Below are 19,901 nucleotides of genomic sequence, written 5' to 3'. Positions count from 1 at the left end.
AGACCTAGAGACCCCTTCCCCTGGTTGGGAGAACGTGGGGGCCAATCCTAGAGGAAGACCTAGAGACCCCTTCCCCTGGTTTGGAGAATGTGGGGGCCGATCCTAGAGGAAGACCTAGAGGCCCCTTCCCCTGGTTGGGAGAACGTGGGAGCCGATCCTAGAGGAAGACCTAGAAACCCCTTCCCCTGGTTGGGAGAACCGTGGGGGCCAAGAGTGCCCGCTCCTGGTGGCTGTGGCTGAGGACTCCCTGCTGCAGTTCCCTCCACTTGGTGCTGGGCCCACGGGTCCTCTAGGGACAGGGGTACAAAACCCCAGAGCCCGCACAGTGGGGCACAGAGTCAGCTGGCAGGGGTGGGAGGCAGGCGGCCTGGGGGAGGGGTCTCAAGGTTGCCGTCGCAGGGTGGGGGCGGTGCAGGCTTCAGGAGGGAGCGTCGCACACCTGGGGTCCCGACTGCTGGAGGGTGGTGTTGGCAAGGTCGCAGGTCTGCGTCTGAGGCATGGCGTGGGCATCCCAGGCCCTCCTACCCCTCGGCTCTGGGGAGAGTGCCTTGATGTCCGCGTACCTGCACCCACGCATTTTCTGGATCCACTGAGCGGGCTGCTGCAGAGGCTGCTCCATCTCCCACTCTGGTCTCTGTGCTCCGAGAAATACTGTCTCACCTTCTGCTGTGACCCTGTTGTTCCCAAACTTCTTTGATGTGACTCTTCTTCCAGGGACTTGACAGACGTAAGTAAAAGTGTAAATTCCCTGGGGGCTGGCCTTTGGGTGGACACAACCCCGAAGGGCAGGCTGCCCTCACTGCCCAGCAGACCCCGGGCCCCACCTCGGGGCCTATCTGACGTCCACTGAGTGTCCACGGCGGTACCGGCCTCAGGCTGTGTCCACCATGGTGCACGGTAGTGCTTTCTGTCCATCCAGCAGTCTCCCTGCGGTCAGAAGCCCACAGTTCCTGGCCCCACCCATGAAGATAAGTTTAGCTGTTTGGGGCCACTCTGTGGCTTTTAGACCTAGAGCTCTCTGCTGTGTGCCTCCTGGCCGTCCATGGTCACTCCAGCTGTTCACCTTGAGCCCCTGATCGTCCGTGGTCCCCAAGCAGGGCTTCCTAGTCAGCTTACCCCTGTGGCCACTCAAGCTCTGCTCTGCCCTGGGCTCTCCCGGGCTTGGACGTGTGTGCCCCAGGGTCTGCCCTCACTGAGCCCATGGTCATAGGGAGGGTCCCGGTGGGGACTTGAGCCGAGGTGAGGACGCAGGCCGGCTCCATGAAGGACGACCTGCGGGCCAGGCTGCGCCCGCTGCATGGCCTCACTGTCAGCCTTACCGCTCACCGCTGGGCACTGAGACACTGTGGGCCTGCGGCATCTGCAGGGTTTAATCACTAGGGAAAAGCTCCTGGCTCACTCTGGGTCACCCTGGGTTCATGGAGGAGCAGCTGAATGTCGTGGGGCCTGAGAACCTGCCTGTCCCACAGCCAAGGCTGTGGCCCGGTTTGTTCCATGTGGAGCCTGCATTCCCCAATCACGGAGCCCAGGTCCACCCACCATGGAGCCTGGGTCGCCCCCCCCGCCCCCACCATGGAGCCCGGGTTCCCCCCACCCCATGGAGCCCAGGTTCCCCCACCACAGAGCCCAGTTCACCCCCGGTTTGTTCCATGTGGAGCCTGGGTTCCCCCACCATGGAGCCCAGGTCCACCCACCGTGGAGCCCGGGTTTACCCCCAGTTTGTTCCACGTGGAGCCTAGGTCCACCCCCATGGAGCCCAGGTCCACCCCCACCCCATGGAACCCGGGTTCTCCCACCATGGAGCCCGGTTCCCCCACCATGGAGCCTGGCTCACCCCTGGTTTGTTCCATGTGGAGCCTGGGTTCCCCCACCATAGAGTCCAGGTCCACCCACCGTGGAGCCCGGGTTCCCCCACCGTGGAGCCTGGTTCACCCCTGGTTTGTTCCACGTGGTGTCCAGATTCCCCCACAGTGGAGCCTGGGTTCCCCCACCATGGACCCCGGGTTTACCCCCAGTTTGTTCCACATTGAGCCTAGGTCCACCCCCATGGAGCTCGGGTCCACCCCCATGGAGCCCGGTCCACCCCCATGGAGCCCAGCTCACCCCCGGTTTGTTCCACGTGCAGTCTGAGGGCTCACACCAGCTCCTTCCTGAGGGCCGCGGTGGCAGCACCCTTTGTTGCCGTCGGGCCAGCTTGGCTGGGCTTTCCTATGTGATGACTCTTCCACAGGGGCTCTCTCCGGCTCCCAGTGGTACCCCTCCCTCCTGCAGGCCCCCTTGGGCTCCCCAGGGGCAGAGGAATGGTCTAAAACGTGTCCACAGGTCTGGAGTGGCCCTCGGCTATGAGGCTGAGGCTGGTGGCTCCCGGTTGGAGATTTGGGGGGGGTGAGTGGGGGCAACCCCTCCCACCCCAGGAGCCCTGCAGGATGGACCTGCCTCTCAGACGGAGCACTGCCGCTCCTTCAGGGTCATCAGGAGCACCTGTTTATCGATTGCCCATAACTGCTTCTCAGGAGCTAAACCAAGTTTACATTCAGAGTCATCCCAATCTTCAAAAAGGCTTTGTTTTCTCTTTAGAAAACACTGCCAGCACTTTGGGTAAATCACTCGTTCCAGCACAAAGCCCCAGGTTCAAATTAACAGGACCGGTATTGATTCTGCCCTTACTCCACGTGGGTGCTTATTTGAGCTCAGAGACAGTCCCTGCTGTCATCCCTGCTTTTCAGATGAGGAACCTGAGGCCCAGAGAAGTTAAGTAGTTTGTCCAAGGTCACACAGCTGTTGAAAAAGCAGCTCTTGGTTGAGGTGTTTTTGAAATGGTCACGCCCACCCGGGGAAGGAAGGCAACGTCTGCAGTGGCCGCATTCTGTGTCTGGTTCTGGGCTCCCCTCCCACTGTCCGCAGGGGGGCCCAGGGCCAGCCTCACTGTCCAGACACCTGCACTGTCCAGCTGCTCACCTGGAGAGGACGACCCTGGGGCCGTGGCTGGCGGAGCAGGGCCGGGCTAGCACGGGGCCAGCTCCCAGTGCCCGGGGCTCTGCACCTGCCTGCACCCTCACGGCTCTGCCCTGGCAGCCCACTGCCTCTTTTCGAGAACTGTTTGCAAGCGCTGTCGCTCTCCGAGGCTGGAGCCCAAGGCCAAGTTTACTGTTTGTGGGATCTATAAACAGCCAGCGAGCCATCCCCAGCAGAAGCGCCTCGCACGCACACGGGGCCCGCGGCGAGGCCCAGCGAGAGATCTGGCTCCAGCAGGCCCAGCGCCGGTGCCCCGCTCGCGTGACTGGCGGCCTATGGCCGGCCTGTGGTGTTGCTCTGTTGCCGTGGCGACAGCTCTCAGGGGAGGGCCCAGCTCCCAACTTCCCTTCATTCCAAGGAGGGGCGAGGACAGGGGCTGCTGGAACTGTTCCTTTTCCCTCTTCTTTTTCCTCTGCTGTGACCTTGACGAGCAATCTTTGAAGTGCTCGCCGGCTATTTTTTTCTGCCTGTGTTGGAAGACATCAGGATGTTCAAGGGCTGTCCAGAGGAAGTCCCGCTTGCTCAGCCGTTCGCGCCGACCCCTGCCGTGGGGCTGCCGGTGGCGTCCGGGGCAGGGCGCAGGCCGGCCCTGCAGTGGCAGGTGCAGCTCCCGTGACTGGCTGTCATTGAACGTGGACGCGGTTGTTTCTGCTCTTAAAAAAGCGCAGCCTTCAGCTTGGGGCCCAATTCTTTTCTCCGCTTGGAGAAGTGATCTCATTTTCCATGTACCATATTAAAACAAACACAAAAGTCTTGCAGGATTAAAAGAGAGAGAAAACGAACGAACGTTTGCGTGTTTGCTCCGGCCGGTCCCACATGTGCAGCACTATTTGGCGTGAGGCTTCCAGGCCGGAACGTCGATCTGATATTGAATCCATATGACTCGGCAAAGAGCATTTACGGTCGTTTTTCTTTTTAAAATTTCTGCCTGGTGAGTTAAAATTAAGGTTGTTTTCGGCTGTGACTAATCTCGTAAAATCTTTTTTGAGACGGCATTTGATGCACTCAGACCATGAGCATCTCTTTGGTCTTTGGACTATTATTAGTGGGACGTTGTGAGTCTGGGCTGCCTCTGAGACGGGAAATGCTGTGTGGACAGCTGGTGGCGCCCACTTCGCCCACTCCCACTGCTGGGGGCGAGTGGGGGTCCCCACGCCTGCAGCTTGCCCGGGGGAGGGGGACAAGGCTCTCAGGCCACCACTGCCCAGCCCCACGTGGCATCTGGGCTCAGTCACCTGGGCCACGTGACCACTGGTCAGTGAGTCTATAAGAAGGAGGGACAGTAACCTCGTTGCCACAGTAATGGAGCCACACCACAAGGCCACCGAAGCCTGCGGTGGCCTTAGCTTGGCCCACCCTGCTTCTGCCCAGATTTCCGGGGTGGGACTTAGATGGGCAGCCTGCAGGCCTTTCCTGAGATGTTCCTGCCAGCTCTGGGTCAGGCGCGAGGCCCATGGCTGCCCGCTCCGGCTTTCCTGGCCAGAGGGCTTGGTCACGGTGGCAGAGGCAGCAGGTTGCACCAGCCCCCAGGGCCTTGGCCACCAGAACCTGCCGGCCGCGGGGCAGGGTGGGGAAGGAGGCAGGCACCCTGAGCGGGTGTTCTGCCGAGTCCCTGGGTCACAGGAGGCCAGGTGTGCAGGGCAGGCTCTGGAAGCCATTGCAGGAGGGCCATGGGCAGCGGTGTGAGCACCAGCACCACCCTCGTCCTGGGGGATGCCCCGCTCTGGGGGCAGCAGGCTCCACCATGCAGGTGCCCAGCAGGTGCCCAGCAGCGCTGCAGCAAGGGAAGGTGGTGGACTTTCCTCCTTGCCTTAGGCATCATCCATCCATGCAGCATCTTCCATCCAGACGCGCGTGTCTCCGGGAGCCCCTACCAGGAGCTGAGAGCAGCCCAGATGCCCGTTGAGCAGCAGGGGATATGCAACGCAGCATGTGGGTGCAGCGGAGTACTAGTCAGTCTTGAAGAGGAAGGGAATTCCGACACAGGCTCTGCACGGATGAGCTTGAGGATATCGTGCTGAGAGCTCGAGCCCGGCCCGGAAGGGCCAGTCCTGTGAGTCCACTCAGGAGGCCCCTGGAGGAGTCAGGCTCCTGGAGACAGGAAGCAGATGGTGGCAGCCGGGACTGGGGAGGGCCGGATTGTCAGCCTGGGAAGATGAGAAGGCTCTGGAGATGATGCCACTGGCGGCCGTACAACCACAGGGCTCGTGGGGATGAACTGTGCACGTGAGTGTGGCTAAAATGGTGAGCTTTCTGCTGCATACGTTTTACCACAATATGAGAAGAGCTGGTATTTTGAAGTGCAGTTCTTGTATGTGTTGGTGTCTGAGGGACATGTGTGTCCAAGCCTCAGTGGTTCAGCTCATCATAGATTCTGAGGCTGATGGTGCTTCCAAAAGTCCTCCAGGCTGGTGAACATGGACACGCAGGTTTTGTGTTTTTAGGCGAAGTATGTCTGAAGTGGTGCAGAAACCACGAGGGGCACTGTCCGGACTTAACACGGCCCAGTGGGGGCGCCTTCAGTCTGCGTGGGGACCACTCACAGACGGGGCTCTCCATGCCCAGCCTCCTGTCCTGGAGATCGACCCACACCCCGCCGGTCAGCACACAGGAAAACCTGGCCTCTGTTACACTGTGTAGCAGCCCAGACGTTTCACGGGTCTCCCCACCCCCACCAAGAAATCTGGGGCCTCCTAGCAGAGGCGCGTGGGGGAGATTCAGACATGGTTACAGACTTGTGACCCTCCACCAGGACGAGTGCAGGCAAACGCTGGACATTTCCCCCCCGCTGCCTGAAGATGTGTGGGCAGTGGGAACAGGCACTTCCCTGGAACCGCACAGGAACTCGTGACAAATGCTGCCGTCTGTCTGGGAATGCGGACGTTCCGGTGGACACAGTGCACAGGGTCGACTGTCACTTCACTGGAGTTCGGGGGGTTGTGGCTGGTATTTTGATAACAGGCTTTTGGTGAGATGTGGTCGCTGGCAGCAGACTGCTGGGGGCAGGGGTGCCTCGGGGGGCTGTGTGAACTTGGGTTGCTCGTGCGGGAGACTCAGTGCAAAGTCTAAATCTGACTGCAGATCACCACCCTGATGTTTGCACCGGTGTGTCAGAAACTCACCCAGAGCTGTGCGCTGAGGCGAGCCGTCGGGTGTCACAGCTCACGTGGGCTGTGGCTTTTCAAGTCATGTGGGTACAGGCTGCGCAAGGATTCTCCGGGGGAATGTGACGTCGGCATCTGAGGCAGCAATCTGATCTCAGCTGTGAGCCCCTGGCATCTCTGATATGTCTTAAGCTGCTTTAGTGATTCCCTCTTTTTCTAAAAAAATTTTTTATTTATTCATTTATTTGGCTGTGCTGGGTCTTCAGTGCTGCATATGGGTTTTCTCTAGTTGTGGCGCCTGGGTTTCTCGCTGTGCTGGCTTCTCTTATTGCAGAGCATGGGCTCTAGGTGCTCCGGCTCAGTAGCTGGGGCTCATGAACTTTGCCCCTTGGCCTGTGGGATCTCCCCGGAGCAAGGGTCGAGCCCATGTCACCTGCATTGGCAGGCAGACTCTTATCCACTGAACCACTAGGGAGCCGGTTAGTGCTTCCCTTTTGAATAAGATCCTTCGTTGAATGTTTACTGTATGTTTGCCTGAGTGCTGTGATGTTTCTTCTCTGAGTTACGCTCTAACAGATAAGGTGTGGTTTCACAGCAGAGCAAGGTCCCGTGTGCAGCTGTGAGGCTGTGTCCCTTTCTGGGGGTTTCCTTGGGAATCTTGTGTGATGTCAGGTTGGGCAGAACACACGATTTCCTTTTGGGCCGGAGATTGCACTCCATTGATAACTTCATCTTTATGACGGTGAGTCACCCTGTCCAAGACCAAAGGATGTCTTTCTATTGTTCACATATAATTTGGTGTCTCTTGAAATGTTTTAACATTTTCTTCACATCAATTTTGCGTTTTTCTGATTGAGTTTGCAAGTGTTAGGTCTTCTAAAGAGGACTTTATCCATCAGAATGTCCTCTAATATGGTCATTATTCTAGCATGTAAGAAAAGTTATGACCAACCTAGATAGCCTATTGAAAAGCAGAGACATTCTTTGCCAACAAAGGTCCGTCTAGTCAAGGCTATGGTTTTTCCAGTTGGTCATGTATGGATGCGAGACTTGGACTGTGAAGAAAGCTGAGCGCCGAAGAATTGATGCTTTTGAACTGTGGTGTTGGAGAAGACTCTTGAGAGTCCCTTGGACTGCAAGGAGATCCAACCAGTCCATCCTAAAGGAGATCAGTCCTGGGATTTCTTTGGAAGGAATGATGCTAAAGCTGAAACTCCAGTACTTTGGCCACCTCATGCGAAGAGTTGACTCATTGGAAAAGACTCTGATGCTGGGAGGGATTGGGGGCAGGAGGAGAAGGGGACGACAGAGGATGAGATGGTTGGATGGCATCACTGACTCGATGGACGTGAGTTTGAGTGAACTCCGGGAGTTGTTGATGGACAGGGAGGCCTGGCGTGCTGTGATTCATGGGTTCACAAAATGTCTGACACGACTGAATGACTGAACTGAACTGAAAGGCTATTGACTATGTATTTAATTTTATATCCTTCCTGTTTACTAAATACTTTCACTTGGGTCACTTTATCATTGATTCTCTAGGGTTTTCCAAATAAACGAAGGAGTCCTCTGCAGGTAGTGATCCTTTTACCTTCTCAGTGTTAAACCTCCCATTGAGCTCCCTTCTAGTTGCAACAGTTAACACCCCAGAAACTACAGGACAGGCCTCAGCAAACCTTTCTGTAAGTGGTAGGTGGTGTTTCAGCCTCCACGGGCCATGTTGTCTCTCTCAGAACTTGAGCAAAGCTACTCAGCCTTGCTCTTGCAGTGCACGTATGTAAATGAGCAGGTTTGGCCACAGTGTAAGGTGGACTGGAGGGGCACTGTAGGTCACACACCCCTGGAGAGGGATGTCAGGGCATCCTTGCCTGGCTTCCTGATCCTCCTGGAAGATCAGGAAGCCAGGCAAGCCAGGGTTTTCCAGCATTTTCCTCATTAATTAAGTTGCTACCTTAGGAATAACATGGACACACACACACATGTCCACACGCATTATCATGTTACAATGTATTCATAATTCCTATTTTCTTGAGTGTTTTTTAATCAGAAATTAGTGTTGCATTTTGTTGAAAGCTTTTTTGGCCATCTATGAAGATGGCAAAAGTTATAGATTTTTCTCCTTAGATCTATAAACTTGCTTGTTTGGTTAGTTGCTCAGTCATGTCTGACTTTGGTGTCAGATGGACTGTAGCCATCCAGGCTTATCTGCCCATGGGATTTTTCAGGCTAGAATACTGGAATGGGAGAAGGGTATGCCCTTCTCCAGAGGATCTTCCTGACCCAGGGATCGATAAGCTTGGTGTATTATATTGATGAATTTCCCAATATTGAGCCAAGCTTGCATTCATGGAATAAATTATCTTGGTCACAATGTATTGTTTTCATAAAGTGAAATTGAAATCTGTTTGCTAATATTTTATTTAGCATATTTGGCATCAATAGTCAAAGTCTGTAATTTTATTTTTATTGAATTTCCTTATCATAATTAACTGTCCATATTATAGTTCTTAAGAATTAGAGACTTTTCTTCACTTTCTATTTCTGAGACAATTTAGGGGGCATTGTTATTATCTTATTTTTAAAGATTTTTAAAGCACCTGGGTCAGGCATGTTATCCTGGGCTAGTGCCTTGATAACTGTTTCTTCTACAGAAATTGTGCTTCAAGGTTTCCATCTCTAACGGGTTAATTCTGGTAAATTATTTAATTTCTTGAGTATCATTTTTAATACTTCCTCACTGTATTTTTAGCATCTGTAGGGGGTATAATGATGTATTCTTTAAAACTCCTTGTGTCAGTAGTATTTTTCTTGATAAATCGTCTAGGAGCTTATCAATTTTATTAATCTTTTTAAATAAGCAATTTTCCACTTTGTAACAATCTTTCTTATTTAACTATTTTAAGAGTTTTCATTGTTTCTTCTCTTTTTAATTTTTCTCTCCTTCTTCTTCTTCGTGTTCAGTCTCTCAGTTGTGTCCAACTCTTTGCCCCATGGACTGGAGCACACCAGGCTTCCTTGTCCATTACCATCTCCCAGAGTTTGTTCAAACTTATGTCCATTGAGTCGGTGATGCCATCCAACCATCTCATCCTCTGTCATCCCCTTTTCCTCTTCCTTCTATCTTTCCCAGCATCGGGGTCTTTTCCAATGAGTTGGCTCTTTGCATTAGGTGGTCAAAGTATTGGAACTTCAGCTTCAGCATCAGTCCTTCCAATGAATATTTAGGACTGATTTCCTTTAGGATTGACTTGTTCAATCTCCTTGCAGTCCAAGGGACTCTCAAGAGTCTTCTCTAGCACCACAGTTCGAAAGCATCAATTTTTCAGTGCTCAGCCTTCTTTATGGTCAAAGTCTCACATCCATACATGGCTACTGGAAAAACCATAGCCTTGACTATATGGACCTTTGTCAGCAGAGCAATGTGTCTGCTTTTTAATGTGCTGTCTAGGTTGGTCACAGCTTTTCTTGCAAGGAGCAAGCGTCTTTGAATTTCACGGCTGCAGTCACCATCCGCGGTGATTTTGGAGTCCAAGAAAATAAAGTTTGTCATTGTTTCCATTTTTTCCCCATATTCGCCTTGAAGTGATGAAACCAGATGCCATGATCTTAATTTTTTGAATGTTGAGCTTTGAGCCAGCTTTTTCACTTTCCTCTTTCACTTTCATCAAGAGGCTGTTTAGTTTCTCTTCGCTTTCTGCCAAAAGGGTGGTGTTATCTGCGTATCTGAGGTTATTGATGTTGATACTGGAATCTTGATTCCAGCTTGTGCTTTATCCTTCTCCTTACATTGTGTTTAATTGTCTCTAGTTTCTTGAGGAGGAATTACACACTTTGTTCTTTTAAAGCAGTCATCGTAAGCTTACTGGGACTTTACGTTGCCTTTTCTGATCATATGTAACTTGCAGTTCATCACCTCTGTGTGTCCTCATCATGACGCGGTGCAGAGTTTTGTAGTTTAACCTGTCCTTGTGGTTCTCCATCAGTTTTTAGAAGTGTGAGCCTTTGGATTCAGGTGGCTGCCATTATCCTATCACTTCATGGCAAATAGAAGGTGAAAAGTGGAAGCAGTGACCAATTTTCTTTTCATGGGCTCCAAGTGGACCTTGATTGCAGCCATGAAATTAAAAGACACTTGCTCCTTGGAAGAAAAGCTATGGCAAACCTAGACAGCCTATTAAAAAGCAGAGATGTCACTTGGCCGAGAAGGGTCTGCTTAATCAAAGCTATGGTTTTGCTAGTGGTAGTCATGTACAGATGTAAAAGTTGGACCATAAAGAAGGCTGAGCACCGAAGAATAGATGCTTTCAAATTATAGTGCTGGAGAAGACTCTTGAAAGCCCATTCGACCACAAGGAGATCAAACTAAAGTCTATTCTAAAGGAAATCAGTTCTGAATATTCTTTGGAAGGACTGATGCTGAAGCTCCAATACTTTGGCTACCTGATGGGAAGAGCCGACTCATTGGAGAAGACCCTGATGCTGGGAAAGACTGAGGGCAAGCGGAGAAGGGGACGACAGAGGATGAGGTGGTTTGATGGCATCACTGACTCAATGGACATAATTTGAGTAACCTCCAGCAGATAGTGGAGGACATAAGAGCCTGGTGGGCTATAGTCCATGGAGTCGCAAAGAGTCAGACATGACTTAGAGACTGAACAACAACATTATCCTGGGCTCCCTAGAAATCTTCAATACCAGTAATTTGAAAGCTCCTAGAAATTGATATTTATAAATCCTAATAGAAAAATCAGCACATAACATGCACAGGTATTTTACCAAAAAAGAAATACAAGTTACCAACGAATGTGTGAAATGTTTTTTGATCTAATTAATAATCAAAGAATGAAAATTATAATGATGGTAAAATAATTTATCACATAAAATTGGCAAAGATTAGAAAAAAGAAAGAAGTACCCAGCATGGTCAAGAATTAAGAGAAATGAATATTATAATGTATTGCTGATAGCTGCAAGCTTCATGGAAGTTAATGCAAAGTCTCTAAATGTCTGCATGTTAAAGATTCCAGCTGAGGTATTGTGAACTCCACCGTCCAGCTGCCTAACCCTCCCTAACCTCCGGCTCTGCCCTGGCCCAGGAGAGTCAGACTGCTGGTGCCCGCCTGCAGGGGGTGGCACACAGCATAGTGGGCCGCTGCACACGTGGCGCCTGCGCGCGCCAGGACCCACAGCGCCCGGGCTGCTGCCTGCCTTGTCAGGACGAGGAGGACGCCAGACAGACGGGCAGGCAGACGGCTGGCTGACAGGGTGGGCGTTGATCACATGCTCGCGTGCCTGTGGTCCCTCATGCACCCTCACTAGCCGTGGCTCTGGGAAGCCTGTGCAGGAGGGGCTGGAGGGCCTGCTTTTCAAAAAAAGGGAAACGTTAAATGAGCCCAAACAGTGCATGCCACAATAGTTACAGACATAACAGATTTAACAATCAGTAAGATATTGTGAATAATGATACTAAAATTCACCCCCTTCTCACTCACCATCTCCCCAAAATGCACTCAGACTGGAGGATCTTAGAGGTGAGGTGAACCCGATGTTCTAGGAATACATTTTCTCATCATAAATAAGTGGGTATAGAAAATGAAAAAAGAGGGAAAGGATGTTTGATGATTAGGTACGCTTGAACACCAAAATAAAGAGAGAAGCTTATAGGTGGATTTCCTTGAATGTAGATGAATATTTCCCAAGTGAAATGCGTCAGTTCCAAGAACACATTAGAATGATGACCAGGTAAGATTTGCCCTCCATAGGCAAGAATGATGCAGCATCAGAAGATCTGTTAGTGTAACATTGATAGACTACAGAAAATCTATGTGACGATTTCAGTAGATACAGAAATAGCCCTTTTTGGAGCTCAACATTTTTCATGATAAAAACTCCTAGACAAACCAGAATGTGGTATAGAAGAGGACGGGAAAACCCACCTCGTGGTGCAAACGTTCCTGTTGTGTTCCAGGTATCCATGTGTCTCATCTCACCATGGTGATGTTTGTATTTTATAAAACATCATTTGATAATCATTAGAAAAAGAACCCAAGTCATGAGCCTTATAAACGGTGACCAAGTTCTCATGTCACCTGCTGGCTCAGGACATTTTGCGAACAGTCATAAAAAACTCAACGCGGGCCTTTCTGGAGGTTATGAATTCAGACCACAAAACAGGGAGGAAACGGTTGAAAAGCCAAACAGAACCAGTGCCTGATGTTTTTACTGCGAGTGATGTCATGTGAGTGACGTCAGTGTTCTCTTTGTTCTAGTCCCTCCACGGCTTCGCTCTGGTGGTGAGCGCGGAAGGGATGATCTTCTACGCATCGGCCACGATCGTGGACTACCTGGGCTTCCACCAGGTGAGCACAGCGCCCCATCTGCTACGTTTCAGTCCCGCTGCCTTGAAGGCGTGCATTGTCTTCAAGGGGTGTGTGTGCTCAGTTGCTCAGTCATGTCTGACACTGCAACCCTGTGGACTGTAGCCCATCAGACTCCTCTGTCCAGGGAATTCTCCAGGCAAGAATACTGGAGTGGATTGCCATTCCTTCCCAACCCAGGGATCAAACCCGGGTCTCCTGCATTGCAGGCGGATTCTTTATTGTCTGAGCCACCAAGGACCTTGAACTTTTAAACTTCAAGGTTTAAAATGTCTCTAAAATCAAACTTTTTTTTTTTAAATCACCGACTTTTTGTCAGATGAGATTTTGCACACCCGGCTTTGTCTGAGGCTCAGGGTCACGGCGAGAGGCATGACAGTTGTCTTGGGTGTCCCTAGTCTCAAAGCAGCGACTTCTGCGCCTGCAGCCCTACCTCTGCATTCCTTGCTGCGAGAGGCTGGTCAGGGCCAGGGCAGGGACCTGTCCTGAGCTGCACTTCAGTGTCTCAAACCCCGGATGCGACATACAGTCAGGATGCAGTGTGCTCCAGAATCACTCTTGCTGGTGTGCAGATAGCTCGCCCGGAATGTTGCCCCGGGTCAGCACAGCCTGGACGATTCCAGACCTCAGGGCAGAGCAGGAACCTCAGGGCAGAGCAGGATGGAGTCCATCCAACCCTAGGTCCAAGGAGGCGGCTCAGTGAGAAGCCCCAGGAAAGGAAGTGGGACCTAGCTTGGCCTCTGGGAGGGAAAAGTCTCACGAGCAATCCCAGCCCAGAGTCAAACACTGGTGAAACCTCCTGGCTCTGCAACTTGGGCGGCTGGGGTCTGAGGACAAGCTGGGCACAAGTGTGGCCACCCCCCCCCAAAAATAAACCTGCCCCCCACCCCAGCCCTCTGCAGGGAGCTCACAGCACAGGGTTATAAACTCCAGGAAGCCACCAACTGCCAGCCCTGGCACCTTCCCCGAGGAATTCAAGATAAAAACAGGTGGATTTGAGAGAGAACAAGACAGAACCTGGAAAAACCCAGAATACAGTGTGTCTGGGCTCAGGCCCTCATCCGGGGGCACTTGACTATAGAGAATGACTGTAAGCTTAAATACACAAGGTGAGCCAGAGAGAGGTGCAGGCACCAAGGGTGGAGGGCAGCGGGGCTGAGCCGGCCCTAGAGCACATTTGAGACCCCCTCGCCTGCAATGCCACGGTGGCCCCTGGGAGGTGGACAGTTCACCAAGGGGCCCGCCCGCTGGTGTGCTTGCCTGGAGGCTGGAGACCACCCCGAGGAGCCGGGGCACCTCTGCGGGCCAGGCGAAACATTCGCAGCACCCGGGTCAGAGCCCAGCGAGGAAGGAGATGGGGGGCAAGACGTGCAGTTAATACCGAAAATCTTCCCAATGGGCCAGAAGCTACTGCCGCTGGCCGGGGTTCGGGGAGAAGCCCGGAGGTCAGAGGTCGGGCGGCCTGCGGGCATCCGGCTCCGCCCCTTAGACGCCGGCCTTCCCCCCCGCAAGCTGCCAGACCGGCCTCCGGGCGCGCTCAGCGCCTCTCCCCCTGCTTGCGTCCTGCGGGACCTCCTTCCATGGTCGCTCCACGGAGGCCGCGCTCACGGGGCCGGGCCCTTCTCGAGCAGCGCCCCTCTCCCAGGCCCGCCGGGGCGGAGCGAGGCCGTGGGCGCGACGATTGGAGCCCCAAGTAATGAAGTCTTCCTCGCGCCGCTGGACGGCGTGTGCAGCACCTGGATCTAGGAAAATGTGATGTGGTTGCGTGTGCCCCTTGAGAATTTTCCTTTTTTGCCCCAATCGCTGTTGCCTGAGTTGCTCTGTAAATTCTCAGGACACCCACACCACCTGCCTTTGACTGTGTAATTCGAAGGTCCCACCCCTGTGTTGGGTTTCAGTGGGAAATGCAGGTGCCCTGTAGAGACCTGATTCCAGGTCTGAACTTGCTAATTGGAGCTTTTGTTTTCTTGGAACTGGGTTATTTCTTCTGAAGTGTTAGAAGTTAAAAAAAAAAAAAAAGTTTTGCCTTTTATTATAAGGAAATTGTTTCCAAATGCCATTAAATCAGGCAGTGCCTCTAGTTTATGTAAAACGTTTCATGAACATATTAGACCAGCCCTGTGCTATTCTTGTCAGCTTCTTGGGCAAAGTGCTTTACAAAAAGTCAGGAACCAGCCGTTTCCTGTGGCAACCTGAGTGCATCGGTTCAGCATCTTGCATTTCAGTGTCTTTGAGATGAACAAATAGGCTTTAGATGTATATTTTAGTTGCCCTTGACCTCTGCTGCTACAAGACGTTGTCCATTCTCTCCAAGGTCAGCAGTGGGAGCGTCTCATCCCCAGGTGAATCAGGACGGATGTGAGGTCCTGTGGCAGGAAGCAGTTAAGGGCCCGCGGGCATGGAGAGCGGATATACGCTCTCTCTGCACAAAAGGCAAAGATGGTCACTACTGGAATGAGCTGTTTGTGAAAATGGCTGTGCTTTTATCCTCAACTCTGCGGAGGGTGGTTCAGAGCCAAGATGAGACGCTCTGACCTGACCAGAGCAGGCTTGTTCTGTGCTCTGTGAACAGCTGACACGTCACTCTCCCCTGCTTCTCAGATCCCCCACCATTTCTTCTTGTCCTCGTTTGTAGGAATCAAACCCTAGACATTAGGAAAGACGAAGGGAAGCCAGGCTAACTGCCACGATCTCGGTTTTCTCATCCCAGAAAGTGTCGACATTTAAGTGTGTGTGTGTTAGTTGTTCATTTGTGTCCAACTCTTTGTGACTCCGTGCACAGTAACCCTCCAGGCTTCTCTAACACCTTCAGAGTCGCCTGATCTGCGATGCCTCCTTCAGCTCTGCTTGTCCCCCTCCAAGTCGATCTCCTGTGTAAGTTAAGCCTCGGACCCACCCTTTGCATCCCTTTCGTGGATTATCTGAGGTGTGCAGAGACGGCAAATGGGGCAGCAGGGTGCCCCTGGGGTTCTGCTGAAACTCACCAAGGAATATGTGGATCACAGTGCCTACTTATTAGTCTACAGTGAGAAATATCCAGTGCTCAGACATCAGCACAGTTTTTTTCCTTTAATCAAAACCATGGAGGGGAAAATGCCATCCATCAAAGAAGGACGGAAAATTCCTAGTAATGAGTCAAGCAAATCAGACATGGTACTTCCACTCAGAAAATATAAAGCATTATTTAAAGAAATTTAAAGATCCAGAGCATCGAAGAATTGATGCTTTCTAATTGTGGTGCTGAAGAAGACTCTTGAGAGTCCCTTGGATAGCAAGGAGATCCAACCAGTCGGTCCTAAAGGAAATCAGTCCCGAATATTCATTTGAAGGACTGATGCTGAAGCTGAAGCTCCAATACGTTGGCCACTAGATGCAAAGAGCTGACTCATTGTAAAAGACCCTGATGCTGGGAAAGATTGAAGGCAGGAGAAGGGGACGACAGAGGATGAGATGGTTGGATGGCATTACCAACTCAGTGGACATGAGTTTGAGTAGGCTCCAGGAGACAGGGAAAGACAGGGAGGCCTGGTGTGCTGCAGTCCATGGGGTCGCAAAGAGTCGGGCATGACTTAGCAACTGAACAACAAGAAAATGGAAAGATATGCTGTGAATGAAGGACTTAATATTATTATCATAAAGGTGACAGATCAAGTTATAGAGTAACTGGCGTCCCTGGTGGCTCAGTGGAAAAGAATCCACCTGCCAATGCAGGAGCCACAGGTTCAATCCCTAGGTCAGGAAGATCCCTGAAGAAGGAAATGGCAACCCAGTCCAGTCTTCTTGCTTGAGGAATCCCATGGACAGAGGAGCCTGGCGGGCTATAGTCCATGGTGTCTCTAAGAGTCGGGCACAGCTTAGCGACGTAACAACCACACCAAAGAACAAGCACTGTGCTTTCCTGGGAGGAAACTGGACAAGCTGATTGGAAATGCAGAGACCTGAGCAAACCCAGCACCATGGGGGAGGGCATCAATGGTCTCTGAGACATACACTCCCAGACACAGCACCTCATGTCCAGCTCAGTGGCTGAGGCCAGTGGGGTTGGTGCAAAGAAGGACACACGGCCTCGTAAGACAGGGGAGGTTCACAGCAGATTTTGGTTCACAGTGAAGCCGATGTTGCCAGGAGGTGGGCAGGTGCTGGTCTTCAGTAAATGGTGCCTCATGGACTGGATCCTCTTGAAAAAATTGAATCTTTACACCTGCCTCACACCACACAGAGGCGATGGTAGATGGTGGAAGTTTCTAGAAGATGACAGGGCAGAGTCAGGAGGTATCTGAGGAACAAACACACAGAGAGGACGGAAGCCCTGAAGCCCTGACCATGAGGACAGACTGACAGATCCAGCCGTGTCAGAGCCATGAGGAGCACAGCAGGCCCAGGAGCGGGGAAGATGTCTGCCAAGGCGTCCACCCAAGACAGGACTCCCACCCGGGAGGGTGCAGAAGGTGACGGAGCAGCCAGGCGGCCCCGTGGAGATTCGAGAGAACGACAGCAGCAGGCGGTGTGCATGCATACATTCATCCGAAAACCAATAAATCTGTGGGAAGGCGCTCTGCTTCATTAGTCCTCCTGATGTGCCGATTGAACATTAAACAGAAACCGTGACGCGGGGGCGCATGGCTCACAAAGAACGCGGAGCGCCTGGGCTCGCACACGGCTGGAGCAGGTGTGCTTGCACGCTCACTCTGGCGGCTGGCGGCGCGCTCTGCTGGGGCTGAGGCCCTGTCCACCCCGTGGCCCACATTCCAGGCTGGGGTGCAGGCCCAGCAGAACCGCCCTGGAAGACACAGCAGCCGCGCCGGTGAGAGGCCCAGACGGCAGGGAGGGACTCCCCAGCGGCCTCCCCAGAGCCACACCACGGAGGGGCTGAATCACTGCCTCAGGCACCAGGGGCCGCGCCACCATCGTGAGATGGCACAGAGGGCACAGGGCTCCGTTTGAGAACAGAACCAGCCCGGGGTGTGGGGTCTGTGCCGTGGTCGCCTCCGCGGAGGGCGGAGGGAAGGGTTCTGAGTCCTGACTGCATGACTATGATGTGGGCACGTTTCACATTCTGCATTACGCCTGCATCACATAACTGCATGAGGAGAGCTTCACTATGGGACATGCCCTTATGACCCTAGAACCTCCAGGTGAGGGGAGCCTCCAGGTGAGAGGGGAGCCATCACGTGAGGGGGAGTCGTCAGGTGAGGGAGGCCTCCAGGTGAGGGGGGCCTCCAGATGAGAGGGGAGCCATCAGGTGAGGGGGAGTCATCAGGTGAGGGGGGCCTCCAGGTGAGGAGTGACTTCAGGTGAAGGGGCCTCCAGGTGAGGGGGGAGCCTCCAGGTGAGAGGGGAGCCGTCACGTGAGGGGGAGTCATCAGGTGAGGGAGGCCTCCAGGTGAGGGGGGCCTCCAGGTGAGGGGAGCCTCCAGGTGAGGGGTGACTTCAGGTGAGGGGGAGTCTCCAGGTGAGGGGTGACTTCAGGTGAGGGGGAGCCTCCAGGTGAGGGGTGACATCAGGTGAGGGGTGACTTCAGGTGAGGAGGGGCTCCAGGTGAGGGGTGACATCAGGTGAGGGGGGCTCCAGGTGAGGGGGAGCCTCCAGGTGAGGGGAGCCTCCAGGTGAGGGGTGACTTCAGGTGAGGGGGAGCCTCCAGATGAGGGGTGACTTCAGGTGAGGAGGGGCTCCAGGTGAGGGGTGACATCAGGTGAGGGGTGACTTCAGGTGAGGAGGGGCTCCAGGTGAGGGGTGACATCAGGTGAGGGGGGCTCCAGGTGAGGGGGAGCCTCCAGGTGAGGGGAGCCTCCAGGTGAGGGGTGACTTCAGGTGAGGGGGAGCCTCCAGGTGAGGGGTGACTTCAGGTGAGGAGGGGCTCCAGGTGAGGGGTGACATCAGGTGAGGGGTGACTTCAGGTGAGGAGGGGCTCCAGGTGAGGGGTGACATCAGGTGAGGGGTGACTTCAGGTGAGGAGGGGCTCCAGGTGAGGGGTGACTTCAGGTGAGGAGGGGCTCCAGGTGAGGGGTGACATAAGGTGAGGGGTGACTTCAGGTGAGGGGGAGACTCCAGGTGAGGGGTGACATCAGGTGAGGGGGAGCCTCGAGGTGAAGGGTGACATCAGGTGAGTGGGGCTCCAGGTGAGGGGGAGCCTCCAGGTGAGGGGGAGCCTCCAGGCGGGCACCATCTCTCCTCGGGCTCCTCTTGTAACTGTGGCCCTTGAATGTCAAACAGGTAACCCCAGGAAGGTAGAAAATGAGTGTGATTGTAACTCGAAGGCTAAACTCTAATCATGTGCGCACACTCCCCCCCACAGTCTAAGACACAGGTTTCACAGAAAGAAGCGGACACTAAGGTCAGGAGTGCTGTAGTCCTTGGTCAGTGTTGTCCAGGGCTCTGGCATGAATGAGGACTCACGGGGGGCGGGGACACACCAGACCTTCCCTCCTGCTGACACCTGCAGCGCCTTCTGATTCTCCTGCACCTGGGGGCCCCTCACCTGGGGGCCCCCTCACCTGGAGGCCCCTCACCTGGAGGCCCCTCACCTGGAGGCCCCTCACCTGGGGGCCCCCTCACCTGGGGGCCCCTCACCTGGGGGCCCCCTCACCTGGAGGCCCCTCACCTGGAGGCCCCTCACCTGGGGGCCCCCTCACCTGGGGGCCCCTCACCTGGGGGCCCCCTCACCTGGAGGCCCCCTCACCTGGAGGCCCCTCACCTGGAGGCCCTCCTCACCTGGAGGCCCCCCTCACCTGGGGGCCCCCTCACCTGGAGGCCCCTCACCTGGGGGCCCCCTCAACTGGGGGCCCCTCACCTGGGGGCCCCCCTCACCTGGAGGCCCCGCACCTGGAGGCCCCCCTCACCTGGAGGCCCCCCTCACCTGGAGCCCCCCCTCACTTGGAGGCTCTTCCCTCACCTTGTGGCCCCCCCATGCATTCTGAGTAAGGTTGCCTATTACCTCCTAAGAAGGTAGCCTCCTTTGTGAAGCCCTGATCCTCAGAAACTTTTCCTCCGTCTGGTTTTTACAGTGACCCAGTTGAGAAACAACTGAAACTCAGCAGCGGGCCAATTGAAGGGGCCGAGGGGCTTCTGCGGAACGGGGGTCCCAGGGGTTAATGAGCGGTGCCATTCAGTTCAGATGGGAAGACGTGCACCAGCCTCGGTGTTTGTCGACACTCTGGATGTTTTCGCCAACAGTACCGACAATCGAGTCCGCTGAGGTCTGCCTTCATAACCCGAGGCAGGGCCTTGGTGCCCCGGACTGCGGGGTCTCAGCGTGGACCTGGGCAGTGGGGCAGCGCTCAGGGCCTGAGCAGGTGGGGGGACCCAGGACCAGAGAGAGGGCTGTGGGTCGGAGTCCTTGCAACATCCTGCCGGGGCAGCGGTCAGGCCTGGGGACCCCAGCCCAGCCCTGTCTCACCGTACAGGTG

At 53.9% G+C, this 19,901-nt stretch overlaps 1 protein-coding gene across 1 annotated transcript in view; it reads left to right on the top strand.

Annotated features, from left to right (window-relative positions):
• The window catches only part of AHRR (aryl hydrocarbon receptor repressor), an 86,521-nt gene that overhangs the window by 53,878 nt on the left and 12,742 nt on the right, over nucleotides 1-19,901 (top strand). Inside the window, exon 5 of the mRNA XM_055554852.1 lies at nucleotides 12,388-12,477. Coding sequence (XP_055410827.1) covers nucleotides 12,388-12,477 — 90 coding nt within the window. The remainder of the gene's footprint in view (nucleotides 1-12,387; nucleotides 12,478-19,901) is intronic.

The sequence above is a fragment of the Bubalus kerabau genome, chromosome 18 (assembly GCF_029407905.1).
Source record: "Bubalus kerabau isolate K-KA32 ecotype Philippines breed swamp buffalo chromosome 18, PCC_UOA_SB_1v2, whole genome shotgun sequence".
NCBI classification, from domain to species: Eukaryota; Metazoa; Chordata; class Mammalia; order Artiodactyla; family Bovidae; genus Bubalus; species Bubalus kerabau.
Note: the sequence above shows the minus strand (reverse complement) of the source record. Positions and strands in the feature narration are given on the sequence as shown.